General features: G+C 41.9%; 1 protein-coding gene across 2 annotated transcripts in view; it reads left to right on the top strand.

Moving 5' to 3' along the window:
* Positions 1–19,420, top strand: part of DSCAM (DS cell adhesion molecule) — a gene marked incomplete at both ends in the record, with an annotated part of 733,341 nt that overhangs the window by 126,555 nt on the left and 587,366 nt on the right. For both annotated transcript variants that reach the window (XM_079704973.1, XM_079704974.1), the window contains one exon: positions 7,489–7,635. In XM_079704973.1, coding sequence (XP_079561099.1) covers positions 7,489–7,635 — 147 coding nt within the window. The remainder of the gene's footprint in view (positions 1–7,488; positions 7,636–19,420) is intronic.

The following is a 19,420-nucleotide window of genomic DNA, read 5'->3' as shown; positions in this document are numbered from 1 at the left end:
TGGAGTAACTATGTCAATATTAAACAAAGTATATTTCAGAGCAAAGAATATTACAAGGGCTAAAGAAGGTCATTTTGTAAAAAAAGTTCAATTAATTAAGAGGGTATGACTATTATAAAGTTTATGCACCTATAAGAGAACTTTAAAATACATGAAGTAAAAGCTGATAGAACTGCAAGAAGAAACAGACAAATCAAAACTTATAGTTAGAGATTTCAATACCCCTCTCTTAATAACTGCCAGAAATAGACAGAAAATGAGCAAGAATAAAGAATACTTGAATGGCATTGTTAATCAACTTGAACTAATTGACATTCAAATACAGAACATTCCATCCAGTGATAGCACAATACATATTCTCTTCAAGAAAACACAGATATTTACTAAAATAAATCATATTATGAATGAAACAAGTGTCAGACAAATTAAAAAAAATAAGTCATATAAAGTATGTTCTTTGACTACAATAGAATTAAAGTAGAATCACTAACAATAAGATCTCTGGGAAACCCCCAAATATTTGGATACGAAATAGCACACTTCTAAATAATCTGTGTCAAAGAAAAAAACAGAAGGTAAATGAGAAGGCATTTTGAGCTGAATAAAAATGAAAGTACAACATCTAATAATTTTGGGAATGCCACTAAAGCGATGCTTAGGGGGGGAAATTTATAGTTCTAAAAACTTACATTGGGAATGAAAAATGGTCTCAAATAGAGATCTCAAGTGGTCTTAACTCCAGAAAAAAGAGCAAATTTAAACCAATATAAGGAAAAAGGAAATAATAAAGATTAGAGTGGAAATCTCTGAAGCCAAAAGTTGTTTCTTTGAAAAACATCAATAAAATTGGTAAGCTGGCCAGACTGAAGAGGAAAATAAGAGAGAAGACAGATTATCAATGTCAAGAATGAGAGAGGTTACATTACTATTCTACAGATATAATCAATATATATATATATAATCATCAATATTCTATAGTAGTCAAAATTATACAGATATTTAAATTATAATAGAATATTAAGAACATGGGGATGTCAATAAATCAAATAACTTAGATAAAATGAGAAAGTCTTTGAAAGAAATAAAATGCCAAAGCTCATTCAAGAAGAGATAGCTGAATAGCTCCATATCTATTAAAGAATTTGAATTTGTAATAGAAAAATTTCCTACAATGAAATTCCAGGCTCAAATAGATACACTCTTTATTCTACCAAATATTTGAGGAAGAAATAATAAAAATTCTACACAAAGTCTCCCAGAAAGTTGAAGAGGAAAGACTACTTCCCAAGTTATTTTAGGAGATCAGCATTACCACGATACTAAATCAAAAAAAGGCAAATATTTCTCATGAATATACATGTAAAAATTCTAAACAAAGTTTTAGCAAATTGAATCCAACAACATATAAAAAGGATAATACAACAACATATAAAAAGAGCTTATCTCCAGAATGCAGGGTAGGTTTCACATTTGAAAATTAATCAAGGCAGTTCACCACATTAACATATTAAAAACCATGTGATCATTTCAATAGGTGCAGAAAATCATTGACAAAATACAACATCCTATTATAATAAAAACTCTCAGAAAACTAGGAGTAGAAGAGAAATTTGATTTAAAAAATTAAAAAATCCTACTACAGCTAACATTATACTTAGTGGTGAATGATTAAGTGCTTTCCCCCAAATATGAAGACTGTAGAGATGTGTGCTTTCACCACTTCTATTCAACATTGTACTGGAGGTTGCAGCCAATGCAATATGGCAAGAAAAATAAGTAAAAGACATCCTGATGGTAAAAAATTCATCTGTTTTTATTTGTAGATTCCAATCATCAATTTTAAAAATATCTGATGGCCTCTACAAAAAAAAACCTACTGGAACTAATAAGTGAGTTTATCAAAATGGTGGTATACAAGATCAACACACATACACACACACACACACACACACACACACATTTAAATACTGTTTATAATAGCATCAAAAAACAAGAAATACTTAGGGATATGTCTGATCCAAAATGTGGAAGACACTTCCACTGAAAATTATAAAACATTTCTGAGAGAAATAAAGAAGAGAAATAGTATTTTATGAGTTGGAGGATATGGTATTGTTAAGATGTCAGTTCTCCCCCAAATGATCTATAGATTCAATACAATCCCAGTGAAAACCCAGCAGCCTTTTTTTTTTAACAAATAGGAATTAATTAGTTGATTCTAAAATTTATATTGAAATACAAAGGACCAAGAATAGCCAAATGAAAAATAATAATTTAAGAGGGTTAATGCTATTTGACTTTAAGACTTATTATAAAGATAAGTATTATAAACATAAGTCATAGAATCCAGAAATTGATCCATACATACATGGACACCTGAAATTTGACAAAGGTGCAAAGGGAATTGAGTGAAAAAAGAAAGTTATTTTCACAAGTGATGCTGGAAAAAGTTTCTATCCATGTGCAAAAAAACAAAAAAGCTTCAGTCCACACTTTGCACTGTCTACAAAATTAACTCAAAATGGATCATAGATCTAAATATAAATCAATAAACTTTTAAAGAAAAAAATGGGGGAAAATTTTTGCAACCTTGAGTTATTTAAAAATTTCTTAGATGTGACACCAAAAGTTAAATCCATATAAAACAAGTTGTTCTATTGAATTTTCTCAAGATTAAAAACTTCTGCTCATTTCAAGATAGTGTTAGGAGAATAGAAAGGCAAGCCACTGCCTGGGAGAAAATACTTCCAAGTCATATATCTGTTAAAGGGCTTTTATCCAGAAATATAATGAAATCTAAATACTCAATCATAAGAAAACAAACACCCCTATTTTAAACAATGGGTTAGCAATTTGGAGCGGTAGAGCAACAAAAAAGATATGCAGTGACTTGTGAGCCCATAAAAGATGCTTAGCATCATTAATCTTGAAGGGAATGAAAATTAAAGCCACAATGATATAGATTCCTCTGCACATTTAAAATTAAAAACCATGACTGACCAGGTGTTAGTGAGAATATGTAGCACCTGGGACTCTCCTAAACTTCCGGTGGGAATGTAAATGGTACAGCCTCTTTGGACAGTTAGTTTCTTGAAAAGACAAGCACCTACCATATATTCCATCCATTCTATACTTAGGTACTTACCCAGAGCATATGTCCACACAAAGCATTTTACATGAAGGTTCATAGCAGCTTTATTTGTAATGGCCAAAAGTGGGTGAAAGAAGTCCATCATCAGATAAATGGATACATTGTTACTTATCCACACAAGGGGATGAAAAGGAATGGATTATTGATAAGACAATAGCAGGGAGGCATCTCAAAATAGTTATACTGAATAGAAGAAGCCAGGTAAGTATATATGTCTTACATGATCCCATTTATATAAACTCTAAAACATACAGACTAATCTATAATGATGGAAAGCACATCCATGGTTGCCTGTAAAGAGGATGGGAAGGAGGGACTCCATAGGAGAATAAGTCAACTTTTGGAGGATGGATCTATTTTTATCTTGGTTATGGTGGTGACTTCATGGGTATGTACATGTGTTAAAACATCAGTAAATATGTGCAGTTTACTGAATGTCAATTATATCTTGTAAAGTTGGTTTAAGAAAAAGCCAGTGATAGCACGTGTCTGCCCTATTAGCGTTGTCTTGATGTTCATATAATAACAGTAGCTAATAATAGCTGCACATATGGTGGGCATCTATCTATACACCTCTCTGCCCAGGCCACATTAACCCCCTTAATTGTCTCTTGCATCCACATCATACAAAATGGTCTTGAATCCCTGGTCACAGGTGATTGAACTGATGGAGGGCAGTTAACCAAGCTAGTCTATCAGTTCCTGTGTCCTCTGAAATTGAAACTGAAATCTTGAGAGAGAGATTTTGGGAACTGTGGGCCAGACACCTTCCATCTTCCATGTGGCCCAGAAAAGCAGAGGAAGCCTATGTGTGGGGAAAGAGAAGGATGAAGCCAGAATCAAAGGGACACAGGCTGTGGTACCCTTCCCAAGGTCCTCTTGCAGGTTCCAGAGCTTGTAGTGTCTTCAGCTCAAGGAAGCTCAGGTAGGCTTCTCCGGCCAACAGTCAGAGAGAGAGAGACTCAGACAGGTTACATGCTAGACATCGTGCCAAGTCCTCTAGAGACATCCTCTATGTTACCTGCACAACCGTGTGAAGTACATGTTATTTCCATCCTCAGATGAAGGAAACAGAGGCCTCTGTGAGCCTGTTGCTAGCTGTTCACAGCGGCTGTGGTCCAGAGGCTGGTTTAGCTAAACAGCCCTGGGCCAGTGTCTCAGTCTCTGGAATATTTTGTGCTCACTTCCACCTTTGCTCCTCTCGCTGTTTCCTCTCTGCCTCCTCAGTCCTTCTGGTCCTTCAGGGCCGGCTCAAGGCCCCCAGATTCCCTCCTTCCCTGAACTCCTGTTACCTTCAGTCATTTTCAGGACCGTGCACTTCAGTCTTTGCCTGTTTTCTTCCAGGTGTTCTGCCATGGGAATTTCCTTTCTTTCTTCAGTTAATTATTCCATAAAATGTGAGGATCTCCTTAGTCCCTGAGCAGTCCTTGACATGAGGGTGTGTTCAAGATGTAACTGAATATTTAAAGCATCTCCCACGTTAAGTAATCAGTTACAAAATAAAAGAGCAACCCCCCCACACACAGTTTCTATAAAAGTGACGTTGTGCCTTAAGGTTTCATTGTGCCTCAGATAACCATTTCCCCAAAAGGATGGACATCGGGCATAAAGCCCTCCTACCTGCCCAGAGTCTTCTGGTGTTCCTAAGGCATCCAACCCTGGGGCATTTGTTTATGTTTTATCACTTCAGACGTAAGGGTCAAGGGGGTTCGGAGCAATCTGAATCCAACCTATCAGGAAAGGACCTGCCTTCCTGGGCAATGCCCAGTTCTCCAAACTTTCTCCATCCCATCTTCCCACTTCCTCTGATGGCTGCATAGGCAGACTGGGATCAGGGCTGACTTCATGGGATGGGGCCAGTGTGGTGACACAAGGCTGAGGGCCCTGCGCTCAGGCTTCATGCTGTCCTGCTGCCATCTTGAAATACTAATGCTTCTATCTTTCCATTTGTGTTTTGTGAGTGAAGTGTGATGGGAGAATGGAACATGCTCTGGGGGCTTGGTTTTTCAGCTCTTGGAGCGTCCTGTCTCATGCCACCCCCTGGGGTGGGTTCCCAGCCACCCTTTCCTCAGGCTCTGGGTGCCCCAAGCCCCATTGGACCTTCACCTCCCTAACCCCACCCAATGGCCACTGCTGCCCCTCTGATCCCTGGTGCCCTGAGTCCTTCACAGCCTCTTCCTCCTTTCTCCATCCAGCAAACACTGGCACCCTGCATCCAGTGGAGGCCTGGGCAGAGGTATGGGTGGAGTGGGTACACAGTGGAGTGTGGTGGAGCCTGTCTCTGCCCCAGGCTAGCAGCACCACAGTGCATTAGCAAGCAACTTGCTGGGAGTAAGCCTCTTGCCCACCTCCCGTTCTCTGTAGGCACTTTCTCTTGTCCCTGCCCTGTCCTGTCTGAGATGTAGAACTTGGCTCCTTTCCTTGATTTCCATTAAAAATTCCCCCACCCTTTGTTTGCCATTTGTTGCCATTTGTTTACTGAAGGTTTGGGGAGATGGAGTGACTTTATAGCTTAGAAACAAACATCAGCAAACACAAACTTAAATTGGACTCAGACACCTGCTTAGGTGACCCCATCCCTGTGATAGTGAGCTCTTTCTGTTGGCCTTCACCATGTTGTCCAGTCCCCTATTCTCTTCTCTTCGCTGCTCCTTTTCCTATTTTCTGTCTTCTACTCTCCCACTAGGACCAAATTCTCATTCATTGATGAGTTTGATTAATTCATCTGTCTCTTTGTTGCCTCTTTCCAATTTATGACTCCCTCAAAAGAGCTATTTATCGAGGTGTTTTTCTGTACAAAGTCAGTTTCCCCCTCTGTGTGTAACAGTGATGTTTCTTGAGTTCCCTCAATGATTGCCCAGTGGACCTCCTGCAGATGTGGAACTGCCACCTGGACCATCACATCATATTGCACAAAGAGCACAGGAATGAGGGTCTCAAACGATTCCTAAACTTCTGAAAGTCTCTCTGGTTTGGGATAGGAATGAAAAAACTCTCCAATTTGGGAAAATATTATATAGTAATATTTAAAAATCAGTACTGGGAGTCATCCTCTTATCAGTACTCGTAATAATGACATACTCTGATACTAAACTACTTAGCATATCACAGAGCTAGCACCGATCTTAAAAGTGCTTCTTCTAGAGCATTATTTATGTCTGCCTATTAGGAGATTTCACTTTAGAAACTCATTCTTATATCTGTTGGTATATTAATTTCTTTTGAAATTAATTTCATGGCCAGTTTGCTTGATACATATTTGTCCAATAAATGACTAAAACTTTCAGAGAGCTAATTAGATGGTAAGTTGCCTCTGTGGATATCTTAGAAAAATCATAGACTTACAAAATTCAGACCTTGAATCTTCCTATCCCAACCCCCTCATTTCAAATTTGAGGAAATAAAACTAGAGAAATAAGTCTTTCGCCCATATTTATAGAGCTGGAGGGAGGCATAACCTGGATTAGACACACCCACGTCTCCTTATCCTGGAAGCAGAGGTCTTCCCCACACCAGGAGATGGTGTGGATCCAAGTAGCTTTATCCAAACTGTTCATGGCAGGCATGGTTCTGGGTGCTTTAGCCACATTAACTGATTGAATCATCAAAATTGACTTACTTCGTAGATATTTTTATCAAAATCCCCATTATATGGGTGGCAAGAGAACTTGCTCACTGTAAAGCGGTAGAGCCTGGATTTGAACCCAGGCAGTTCGGCTTGCAGGGTGGGCACTGGATCCATGCATCCCTTGCCTGTAGCCTAGACATCTAGTTTGTGGAAGTCCCCTCTGGGCACTTTCTGGGCTACTCCTACTGTTGGGAATGTCTGGGCAGGCTCCCTTAATCAGCATGCTTCCCTAAGTAATAGGAAGTAGAATGATTCTTTCCAAAACTGCTTTGCAACTGTCATAAAAATTACTTATGAAGAGTTGTTTTAATTGTCACATAGTTTCGAGGATTCCCAGGAGAGGTTGCCTTTCTTGATTTTTTAATTCTTTTCCTTGATAGTTTGAATTTTTTTCCTTGGTCCTCAGAGGACATGGAGGGAAGTTTCCCATCATCATAACTTCTGTTTAAGAAACTACTTCCCATGCCCAGATGTGTTTAGAGAGTAGATTAACTGCTTTTAGATATACTCATGCTTTTTAGTTCTTAGTGTAGTTTATTGTTAACAGAATGAAAGTCTTTAAGACATGACATGTAGGTTTCTTAAATTTTTTTTTCCAATAAATATATTTGATGCAGTTGATACGTGTAAGATACAATGTGTATATTCAGATGGGATCCTCTGGGAATGAGTCTGTGTGTGTTACCGGGGTCCTCTTCTTGCCTTCCAGTTTTACGGGAGCCCTATACAGTCCGTGTGGAGGACCAGAAAACCATGAGAGGCAATGTTGCGGTCTTCAAGTGCATTATCCCCTCCTCGGTGGAGGCGTACATCACTGTCGTCTCATGGGAGAAAGACACCGTCTCACTCATCTCAGGTAGGAGAGTGGGCTTCCTGGGCGCAGGGCGCCGGGCTCACCTGCTCGCACCTTGGTCTGCATATCGAATTGGGTCTCCGTCTATATGCGCATCATAATTAAGAATTAGTATGCATAAAGTTGACGCTGCTGTGTGATTAAATGTGATGTCAGCGTTTTCTGTTGGTTTATGTGGCTCGACTCAGATGTTCTCCAGTGAATTGACCGATGGATAGAAATTAGTTCCTTGCGCTCTGTGTATAATCATTATGTTACTTTTAAAAGGAAATGTTGTTTTGATTTCTGCTCCTGGGAGGAGGAAAGTAGGGTTACTGTGTTTGTGAGTGACCTCAGGGCTGATATCGTGATATTCTCTATAATCTGGAGAATGGAAACCCTGATTTCATGCTGTTCTCACCTTTTTAAATGTCTTCAGAGTTATGTGGCCTCTTTCTTGAAGATTCTATTTGGAATATGTAGTCAGCACTGAAATATACATACGTCTCTTTATATCTGTATATATATGTAAATAAATAATTTCCTGGTTTATTTTTGGTATCTAGAAATGGTACCACTGAAGTCTAGCTTCTAAGAGGTTGTGGCTCTTCTTTTCTCATGGTTTCTAAGCTGAGTTCTTGGTCCTTGCTACTTATCTGGAAAGGCCATGCAGACACTAGGCTCACTTTTTCTGTTTTGCACATCTTTGGGTAATGCCTGTTGGATACTTTTGGAAAACAGTCATGATGAGCATTGAATGTGGTATAATGGTATAAATGATTGCTTTTCTTTACATGTCCCCTATGCACATGTGTGCAAGTGAGTGCATGCACACACACACACACACACACATTTTATTGTAACTTGAATACCACCAACTTTGTGTCAGTTTGCAGAGGTAAGAAATTGGAACTAAACTCCCAAGGTAAAAGAGCATTTTTATTTGGTTTATTGATTTGCTAGACAGTATAGGTTACTATTACAACGAGGACCACTAAAAAAATCACTAAACCGTCACACAGTCCAAATCAAAAATTAAATCGTTGGTCTTTATAGCACATTACAGTGAACTAGGATGTAATAGATGTTTTTGGCTTTTCCTTAATACCATCTTTACAGAGAATTTGAAGTCCCTCATACTTTACTGAACAATAAATTCCTTGCTGTTATGTTAATTAATCATAGTAATTTGTTAACTTAGAATGTTGAAAAAATACTAAGCTTAAGACCTGAAATGTGATTGCAATAATCAGAACAGACTCACCTGTACAATTTTATTTGCTCATTTCGATTGTTTAATGGTCTTACTTGCTTTTCTTTAGAGGTCCTTTTAGTTTCTTGAGAGCAGATGGAGAGATGTGATGACAGTCAATCTGGCTGAGCCCAGAATCAGAGTCAGGAACCCTCAAAAGTACACAGCAGGGGCTTGTGGGTTCAGGGAATGGGAGAAATTGGGGTGATGTTTGCAGTCTCCCACACTCAGGGGCCATCAAATATGCAACCTCAGTGTCTGCCCTAGAAGGGGAAGAGAGCAGGGGAGAATGACAAACTGCCTCTGAGTGCTTCTACTTGAGATGACAGATGTCATTTCTGTTCATATTTAATTGGCGAAGCAAGTCACATGGCCATGTCTGACTTCATTGGGGCATGTGCCTGGAAGGAGAGAACTGGAAACATGGATGAGAAATAGAACTATCTACCGTGAGGTTATATATCTATATCTATATCTATATCTGTATCTATCTAATCTATATATCTATATCTATTCTTATGTTTCCCAGACATCTTTAATTAATGGTATGCTTTTATTCAGTTTTCACTTTTTTGTAATCTATGTGAATAGACTTTTTTCTCCTTCCAACAGGAACCTAATTAAAATAAAATGAGAAGAGTTTTGTATGTGGTCAGTGGAGGGGATGCTGACATGCATACAGTTGATATTTTGCCGATAAGAACTGCTGACCCCGTGTCCTCTCCTCAATCATGCATTGGAGCTTTATCCTTTGGCAAAATTTTTAAAACAACACAGCATGGACTGCGGGCTTTTCTTTTTTTCACAAAAGTATCAGAAAACCAATATTGTACAGGCTTTTACCTCATTAAGGAAATATATCCATAGTAAGGTTTTGTTATTTATAAGTAAGTTATTTAAACAAACACGAGTTATCCCCAAGACGTTGCACATGGCAGAGAGAGAGAGAGAGAGAGAGGGAGGTTGAGACACATACAGAAAGAGATATTTTTATACTCAGGTATTTCAACCTGAGGACAGGGCCCCAAAGCAGTGTTATGATGATCTGTAAGTAGAAAGTCTGGAATCACACCTTATAATGGGACTTACTATCGCTTACTGTCAGACCCTGTTCCCAGCGCCTGAGCCCCATCCTCTGAGGTTGCAAAAATGCCCAGGGAAGGAAGTGATGAAGCCACTGGAAATGACAAAATGGTTAAAAAGAGTAGGAATCTTAATAAAAACCAGTTTCGGGTGGTTTAGATGGAGAAGGGTTACATTTCTCTTTAAGGCCCAGAGTGTGGCAGGGCACAGGTAGCCACACGTAGGAGGCAGGGAGGCTCTGAGGAGGAGGCTGGGACCTCCTCCAGCACATCCCAAAGGCTGGGGGGGAGTACTGGGGTGTCTGGACTGGAGGGGATGACCCTGCCCAGCACAAGGTCCCAGGGATGGAGAGGCATTTCCTGAGTTGGCTCTGAGTCCAGCAGAGACATCCTGGATGCTCTATGTAAAAGGTTAATTCATCTCTACTTTGTAAATAAACTGAGGGCTCCTGAAACTGCTTGTTGGGCTTGGCTAGATTGTCAGTGGCTGTCAGCCTGCCTCTCTCCCCTGGGTCTGCAGTAAGCCTGGCCGGGAAGTTTGTCCCAGCAAAGCACATCTACTCTGCACAGACCATCTCCTGAGTTTCTGATTCTCTAGGTGGAGAAAAGCAGGGACTTAGATCAGCCGTGAAACAGACCTGTGTGAGGACCCTTGTGCCGTGAGGTTGGGGTAGGACCAGAGGGGTGCTGGTGGGGCTGCCTTGAGAAAGCTCAGAGCTCGGGGCCGTCAAGAGGGGGTTCGGCGGCCTGTGCAGGCGAGGCCTGTCCACCAAGGTGACGTTCCGGTGCCACCGCTCAGCCCCATGGGGCCAGAGCTTGGGGGTCCAGAGCAGCAAAGGCCTGCTTTTAGCAGATGAGCCTTGGGGCTCGAGGCCAGGGCTCTTAGGCAGTCGGCTAACGTAAATGGGTATCTGTTGTCTAGGCTTTCCTTTTCAAAGGAACAGAAATTTAAGGTGTGTGTATTCCTATAAAAAGAAACACAAAGGCTTCTATTGGCACAGCATACTAATTTTGCCCGTTATCTTGGTTGAGAGAATAAGGGACTGCGTTACATTCTCACAGGGGTGAGCGCACCAGCCAAGGTCTATCTGGGTTTCCATGGGAGCAGCGTGGTGTCACAGGCCATTCTGACCATGGCATCACTGGCTTAATGCACATTGGGTCATGCCCTGATTTCTTCCCAGGGAGGTTTTGAGTTGGCCTGGATGTAGGCTCAGGAATCAAGTTGTGCCTCTCTGTCATGTGAGATCATTAGATCACTGATGTTAAGAAATGTAAATGAGTTCATTTATTTTGATCAGTCTTCGGAAGGAATACTTCAGTGGTCTTGGTATAGCCTGAATGTTTGCGTCCCCTCAAAATTCATGTTGACGTTCTAACCCCCAATGGGATGGTGTTTGGAGGTGGGGCCTTTGGGAGGTGATTACGGTTAGATGAGGTCATGAGGGTGGGGCCCCCATGATGGGATTCGTGTCCTTGTAAGAAGAGAACAGAGCTCTCTCTCCAACATGTGAGGGTAGAGTGAGAAGGTGGCTGTCTGTAGCCCAGAAATCCGAAAGAGGGCTCTCACCACACCCCAGCCATGCTAGCACCCTGGTCTCTGACTTCAGCCTCCAGAGCTGTCAGAAGTAAATGTCTGTTGTTTAAGCCTCCCGCCCCGCCATCTGTGGTATTTTGTTTTAGCAGCAGAGCTAAGACAGGCCTAAGGGAAGGAATCTCATAATTCCCCCCTGGGAAGGAAAGGCTCATTGCATCTGATGCTGCTGTGCCCTCTGTTTTGCCGTCTACCTGGGCCCCAGGACACCCTGTGGTTGACCTTCACTCTCAGACTGCAGCAGTGGATGATAGGAGGCTTGTAAATGTGTGGAGACAAGATATCTCAGGCACAGGCACACACCGTGCATGTAAAATCCTCTATTAATGTGATGGCCCCTGACTTACTGCCTTCCTGAATAAGCCAGGAAAAACAAGCATGATGCGGCCTGAATGCATTTTTAAAGCACAGTTATTACTTCTCTTCCTCCAAGCAAAAATGAGATCCTTTGAATATCAGATGTTAATGTAACCCAATAAAAATGTAGTAGTTTGAGGGGCTTCCCTGGTGGTGCTGTGGTTTAGAATCCGCCTGCCAATGCAGGGGACACGGGTTCGAGCCCTGGTCTGGGAAGATCACACATGCCACGGAGCAACTAAGCCCGTGCGCCACAACTACTGAGCCTGTGCTCTAGAGCTCATGAGCCACAACTACTGAGCCCGTGAGCCACAACTACTGAGCCCACATGCCACAGCTACTGAAGCCCGTGCGCCTAGAGCCCGTGCTCTGCAACAAGAGAAGCCACTGCAATGAGAAGCCCGTGCACTGCAACGAAAAAGTAGCCCCGGCTCGCCACAACTAGAGAAAGCCTGCACGCAGGAACGAAGATCCAACACAGCCAAAAATAAATGAGTAAATAAATAAATTATTTACAAAAAATATAGTAGTTTGAGGAGGGATGCACTGTGGGAGGTTCTGCTGATGTGGGGATGGATATTAGGATACCATCCTGGAAAAGAACAATATCAACAGCTTTATAGCCGGGTTTCACTGAATGGCCTTTTGTGAATTTCTTCCCGATTAAGGAGGCCAGCAATCAGAGAACCCAGCATTCAGTGTCTGTTTTCCTCGGATAAAATTCTGAAAGTCTCACTGGGGGTTTAGCTACATTAACATCAAAGACACAGCCCAAGGGTAACAGGATTTGGAAAATGGGAAGCGCAAACATTCGCAGAGGATCTACCTCCCTCTCTTGCACTGGCCCAAATTTCTGTTTCAATATCTCCCATCTGAACACCTCTATTAGTGATGACTCAAGGAGAATTTTATCTCTTAGGATCAATGAGTTTAAGTCCAAGGATGATTATCTTCTTCCAGTATTTCAGGTAAAAGTGAACAATTTTCTGCCCACATTAAATATCAAAGGACCTCAGCCTAGCACTTCACATGAAATGTTTGTTGTGGGTTTTGGATGCTGTATTTGGGTCTGGTCATCATAGATAAGGCAGGGCCTATGCATTAAGAAGCATCCCCCTCTCCAGGCCCCCGTGGAGATGGCTTCTGCTTTTAGGAAGCTCAGGGGAGAGATTACTGTGCTATGTGGGCTGTGAGTGCTGTGAGAGCCATATGGGCAAACGTTACAAGAACACATACCTTCTCATGATTTTTCCTGGGGAGATCACTTCATAAAAGAAGTGATCTTTTAAGAAAGTCTTTGCATTTTGGGATGGGAAAAATAATTACATTGTATATATGAGGCAAGGTTTTCCTTAAGCACGTTTCAGCAGACTTAAACTGAAAGCAGATTTGACGTGATCTGTGCTCTTTGGGAAGGAGAAAGGAGCACAACTATAGCGGGCAGGGTGGGTAATGCTGCAGTGGGCGGTGCAGTATTTGCCTGCTGTGTTCTGTTCATGTAATGCAGAGCTCTGCGAGCCCATGATCCCTCTTTCCGAGGCACTTGCATTTTAATTTTACTTCTAGTCACTGGGCATTTTCAAGGCAATCTCCCACATAGCTGCTCAGGTTGCCATGGCGATGAGACCCGATTCTGCCCTCAAGGTGCTTATGAGCAAAAGGAATGAGATCAACATCAAAATGATGTAAGGAGCAGACATAATCACCTGAAAGCTTCACTTTTGATTTTTAAGGTACCGGAGAGCTGCAGAATTAAGAAGCATTTCTTTAACATTCACTAAAAATAAATTTATAGGACCAAATGAAAACTGTAAGGGAAGTATCTTTCTATCTATCTATCTATCTATCTATCTATCTATCTATCTATCTATCTATCTACTTATCTATCCATGCATCAGTGCATCTACCTATCATCTATCTATATTGATTTTCAGCAAATAGGAGCCTCGTTTCAAACACAGGAAATTATTGTTCACACAGGAGGTATACAGCAGACTGGAATTCAAAGGGTGGAGAGATGTAATATTTTCACTGTGTTTATTTTGGGGAGTGGAATAATGTATTCCATGTGGAAGTTTACTGGAAGGGAGAGTCCTGTTCTCTTTCTTTTTAAAAACCATTAATTGATGATAATTTTGCCATTTAAGTCCATTGCTCACTAAATTAGTTTTTACATGTTATTCTACTGCCACCTGGAAGTAATTAGAAACAGGGTTGTTTACAGATCTGGAGAAAGCTCACATGACAGTGAGATTAGAGGTCATATTGATGAGGGGCTCAAGCCTGGCTTTTCAAAAATGACCAGCTAATGAGACCCCGGAAGACCCAGAGCAAACAGAGAGCCTACTACTAGCCTTCATAAAAAAGGCAAATCCCCACTCTCAAAATTAGAAGCTGTACATTGTAGATTATAGCCTGAAACAAACAAACAAAAATGTGTTTCTGATTTTTGAACTCCTGAGGGAGGGAGAGAGACCCATAGCAGTAGGCATGTTAACATAATATTTAAACAAGAAAAAGAAACAAGAGAGAATGGTAGCAAATTTAGCCTGGAGCATCTCTGGAGTGCTGGTGTGTGTGTGTGTGTGTTTGTGTGTGTGTGTGTGTGTGTGTGTAAAACACTCTATCTGCTCTGAAGGTGTTGGTCATTAGGTCAGCCTAAAATGCCCCTTGATTTCCTACTCTGAGTGTTACCAGGAGACTGTGGCTTCTAATTGCAGCTCTGACACAGATTAGCTGGGTAATGCAGGGGAAGTGACTCTTTTGCTGCAGCTTCCTCATGGGATGAACGTTAGTTTCATTGGTTCCCCTGACAATAAAATAGCAGGATATTAAAATTACAAACTGAATATTCCACTTCTCAAGCCAACTACTGTCCAAGTTATTTTTTTTTCTTCTTAGATTTAATCTCATAAAATTTTAATGTTATGCCTGTGTCAGAGGTGCGGTCATTCATTGGGAAGACTCCCAGGGTTCTGCATATAATCCTACTGTATGCACTGCTGGGATTTATCACAGTGTGAAAGGGTACAGAGCACAGTCAACAAAGGGGAAAGGTACATGGGGAGAGGTCTGGAGGAAACCAGATGCAAGCTTCCAAGAGTTCTTTCCCCACAGAGGATGTGCTTATTAGCTCAGCAGAGAGCAGTGACAACAGATGAATACAGAATGCCATCTACCAGGGAGCTCATTAAAGACTTGGTGCCCAAAGTTTTTACTGGAGGGCTGGTCACGTAGGCATGTGCATGGCATGTCCCCAAATTCCAGACTCCTAGAAGGAAAGTAGGTCTTCCACGTGAACAGTATTGTTTATACAGCTTAATCACAGCGAGCCACTCTTATCCATTGTGGGGGGCAGGAACCCTCCCGGATTTCCAGTTCCCAGACACCAGCCAAGGGTCAACTCGCAACAGGCCTTTCTAAGGGTAGCAATCTCAGACCAGCTGTGTTAACTCTTGTCTGTACAATGCAACTTCAATGATGGTGCCTCATTATTATTATTATTTTGGCCGTGCTGGTGGGGCTTGTGGGATCTTAGTTCCCTAACCAGGGATTGAACCCATGCCCTTGGTAGTAAAAGCACAGAGTCTTAACTACTGGACTGCCAGGGAATTCCTGATGGTGCCTCATTATTTTCACTCATTTTTTCCCTCACTCAACCATCACTTTTCACATATCCCCAGCACCAAATGTTGGAAAAATCAAGTGAATAAGACAATCTATACTTGGAGGACTTTATCACGTAATATCCATATATTCACAGCCTCTACATAGATCTCACCCCAGATTCTCTAATGTCCCCAAACACACTGACCCAGATTCTTTCCTAGCCCCACCTGAATGTCAGTACAGTTCTATTTTATGTTCAGCTGTTAGGGATCTCCTACCTGTTCTCCTCTCTACCTGCAAGGTTTGGTTCTTTCTAGACATGAGAAATAGATGGTAAGTCAAGTCAGTTAGATGTTATTTGGACCCCAGTGCGTTTTCTGGTCTCTTGCTCCTCTGTGAGATTTCAGCTCAGGGAAGTTGAAGACAATAACAGGATCATTAACAAAATATTATCAGGCGGTGATGACAATGAATAATACTGAATTGACATTTGCTTGGGCAACGTGTCATAGTATAAGAAAGCAGGGTTCAAGATTTCAAAACATAGTTTTTGACTCAGAATAAGAGGTCAGTGTGAAATCAAGGCCAAGACCTGAGATGAACGTGAAGTATGCGGGGCTCTTGGTGCTGCTTCCTGTGCATTAGGCAAGTCCAAGTGGAAGAAAGACCCTTACCGTGTGTGTCTGTTGCAGGAGCTCCAGAGAACCACCAAGCAGAGGCACCACAGTTGCCTGCCCTTTGTGGCTTTAACTCCAGGCAGATGGGACAGGATAGTAAACTTCTAGCATCCTAGGCTTCTTCCCTCCTCAGCATCCCCATCGCCCCTGGAATCCCCAGTCCAGGTAGTTGCTACCATGTTCTTTTCCCTCCTCCAGCCTGCTGAGCTGGCTGGAGACTGGGTGCCCTGACCATTCACAACAATTAATTTTAACTGCTCTTCACTGTCTCTCCAGATCTTTGGATATTTCTGCTGATCTGCTTTGTGTTGTTGAAAGTGGCTTTCTCAAGCTTTTCCTGGGGGTTCTTAAGACCCTCATTCCCAGCCCACTGTGGGTCTACTGTCTAATGTGCAAAAGATACTATCTTTTTACTTCATTGAGTCTGAAACCACCTCTCTCTGATGACCCCTCCTACCTCAGACATTGTATTTGTCATGTTTTGTCTCACAGGAAGAGATGGTCCTCTTTCCTTCCAGTCTACTCGCAACCAGCACTGTCTCATGATTCTCCCTTGACTTTTCTAGGACCTGGTTCCATCAGTTCTCTCCTCTATTGCCACCATTGCCTCCTCAGTGATTACTGTATTTCTAATGACACAGGTGCTCAGCTGCCCCAGTTTTAAAGAAAACTTTCCCTTGGCCAGCTTTCATACTGCTGTATGCTTTCATTCATTCTGTTTTCCCCTGGAAACCTTATTAAAGGAATAGTCTATACTCATTGCTACTCCTAGTCTGTACTGATTTGGGCTGTGCCTCTTACATTTTACTGAAACTCACCTTGTCAAGGTCACTCATGGCATCCTGGTGTCAGATCCCAAGGCCATCTCTTGGTGCAAGTTCTCTCTGACTTCCTTTTCCCTTGGGTGCCCTGTTACACTGCCTGGGTGACTTCCTCCTGTCTCTATGTCTTCATTATCTCTTTCCTTGAGTTCACATCTTTTCTTCCCCGCTCATAAATGTGAGTAGCCCCCCAGAACTCAGTCCTCCCTACCTCTCCCTCTCAATCTCCAATTTCTCTGTTGTTCATTTCACCCCTTTCTCAGACTCCATCCATGACTTCTGCATTGATGACCCTGACATTGGCTCTGTCTTCTCTCCTGGGATTGATTAATCCCCACTGCCTTCTGCCTTCCTGCCATTTCCAACTGAGGATAACTAACTCAGAGCTAAGCATTTCTCACAACCACGAATGGATTTGCCTTTGCTTTACTCTTTTTTTTTTCCCAGGTAGTAACTATTAGTTTCCAAAGAATCACAACCTAGGTGGCTTGAAAAAACAGAAATTTATTCTATCACAGGTCTGGAAGTCAGAGGTCCAAGATCAAGGTCTCAGGAAGTCTGTGCTCTCTCTTAAGGCTCTAAGGGAAAAATTGTTCCATGTGTCTCTCCTAGTCTCTGGTGCTTGCAATAATCCTTGGTGTTCCTTAGCTTGTGGACGCACCACTCCAATCTCTCTCTCTGTTGTCACGTGGTTGTCTTCCTCTGTGTGTGACTCTGTGTCTCTTCTCTTCTTATGAGGACACCAGTCATGTTGGATGAAGGACCCACCCTACTCCAGTATGATCTCATCTTGACTAATTACATCTGCAATGACCCTATTTTCAAATAAGGTCGCATTCTGAGGTTCCAGGAAGGACATGAATTTTGGGAGAACACTATTCAACCCACTACATTAACAAAGCCTTTCGATTCCTTTTTGACCCTCTCTCATATTTTACATCTTTCTGTTTCCTGCTTGACACATAATAGACAATGCATATTAGAGGAGATCTTTAAAATTTGTTTTTAAAGGAAGGAAACAAAAATCAGAAAGCCTCAGCGGTGTGGCAAGAGGTACCAATACCCGGCTGTTCATGTGCTGTCCCCCAGTCCACCCCAGCTGTGTCAGAACGCCAGCTGGCAGCCTCCCCGTCAGCTGTCTCTCCTCCAGCTGCATGTAGCTCACACTGGGTTGGGAGCCAGGATGGGACAGAATGAAGATGGTCCAGGGCCAAGACACCGGGGCTGTAGGCTAATGGCTTGACTTGTATTTTCAGATCATGCTATGGACTGAGTTGTGCTCCCAAACACCTAATGCATAAGGTCTAACCCCCAATGTGGATGTGTCTGGAGATGGGGTCTGTAGATGGTAATTCAGGTTAGGTGGGATCATAAAGGCTGGGCCCTAATCCAGTAAGACTGTGACCTTCTAAGAGGAAGACATGTGAGTCCACAGCAAGAAGGGAAGACATCTCACCAGACCTCAGCCATGCTGGGACCCTAATCTCAGAACTTCCAGTCTCCAGAACTGTGAGAAATACATAGGTGCTGTTTAAGCCCGAGGCTGTGGTGCTCTGTGACAGCAGCCCAAGCTGGCCAACACGGATAATATGCATGTAAACTCACTTTCTGAATCTAATTCTGCAATTCCTGAACTCCACTGCTTCCCTACTCAACGTTTTGGGTTATGTATCAATAATACCACATAACATGTTACGAAGCAATTTGATGACACAGTGAATGCTCAGGTTTTTGTTAAATGATACTATTTTCAAGTGCAGTGGATTATTTGGCCTCTCAGAGTCCTGTGTTTGCCTTCTCTATGGAAAGTGGGTCAGTTATTAATGGAAAAATGAAGACTACAGTGCCCCACCCTTATCCATGGGGGATACAATCCAAGCCCTCCAGTGGATGTCTGAAACTATGGAGAGTCCCAAATCCTATATATACATACATAGCTATGATAAAGTTTAATTGATAAATTAGGCACAGTAAGAGAATATCTTAGTTGCCAGCATCACTGTTCTTGGGCACTGGGGCCATTATTAAGTAAAGTCGGTGTTACTAGAACCAAGAGGGCTACTAAGTGACTGGCGGGTAGGTAGCTTATTTGGTGTGGATACTCTAGACAAAGTGGTGATGCCTATATCCTGTGTGGGATGGAGTGGGATGGGGCAAAATTTCGTCACGCTACTGAGAATGGGCGCACAATTTAAAAGTTATGAATTATTTATTTCTGGAATTTTCTGCTTAATATTTTTGGACCTCAGGTGACAGTGGGTAACTGAAACCTCAGAAAGCAAAACCATGGATAAGGGGGAACGACTCTACATTTCCCAAATGACGAGTGGGCTGAAAACTTACATGCAATTAATTTTTCCCCCCAAATACCCCAAATTCCAAAGTCAGTTCCAAGGTAACTCTAGTTTTATTAGATG

Source organism: Hyperoodon ampullatus (genome assembly GCF_949752795.1).
Source record: "Hyperoodon ampullatus genome assembly, chromosome: 5".
NCBI classification, from domain to species: domain Eukaryota; kingdom Metazoa; phylum Chordata; class Mammalia; order Artiodactyla; family Ziphiidae; genus Hyperoodon; species Hyperoodon ampullatus.
Note: the sequence above shows the minus strand (reverse complement) of the source record. Positions and strands in the feature narration are given on the sequence as shown.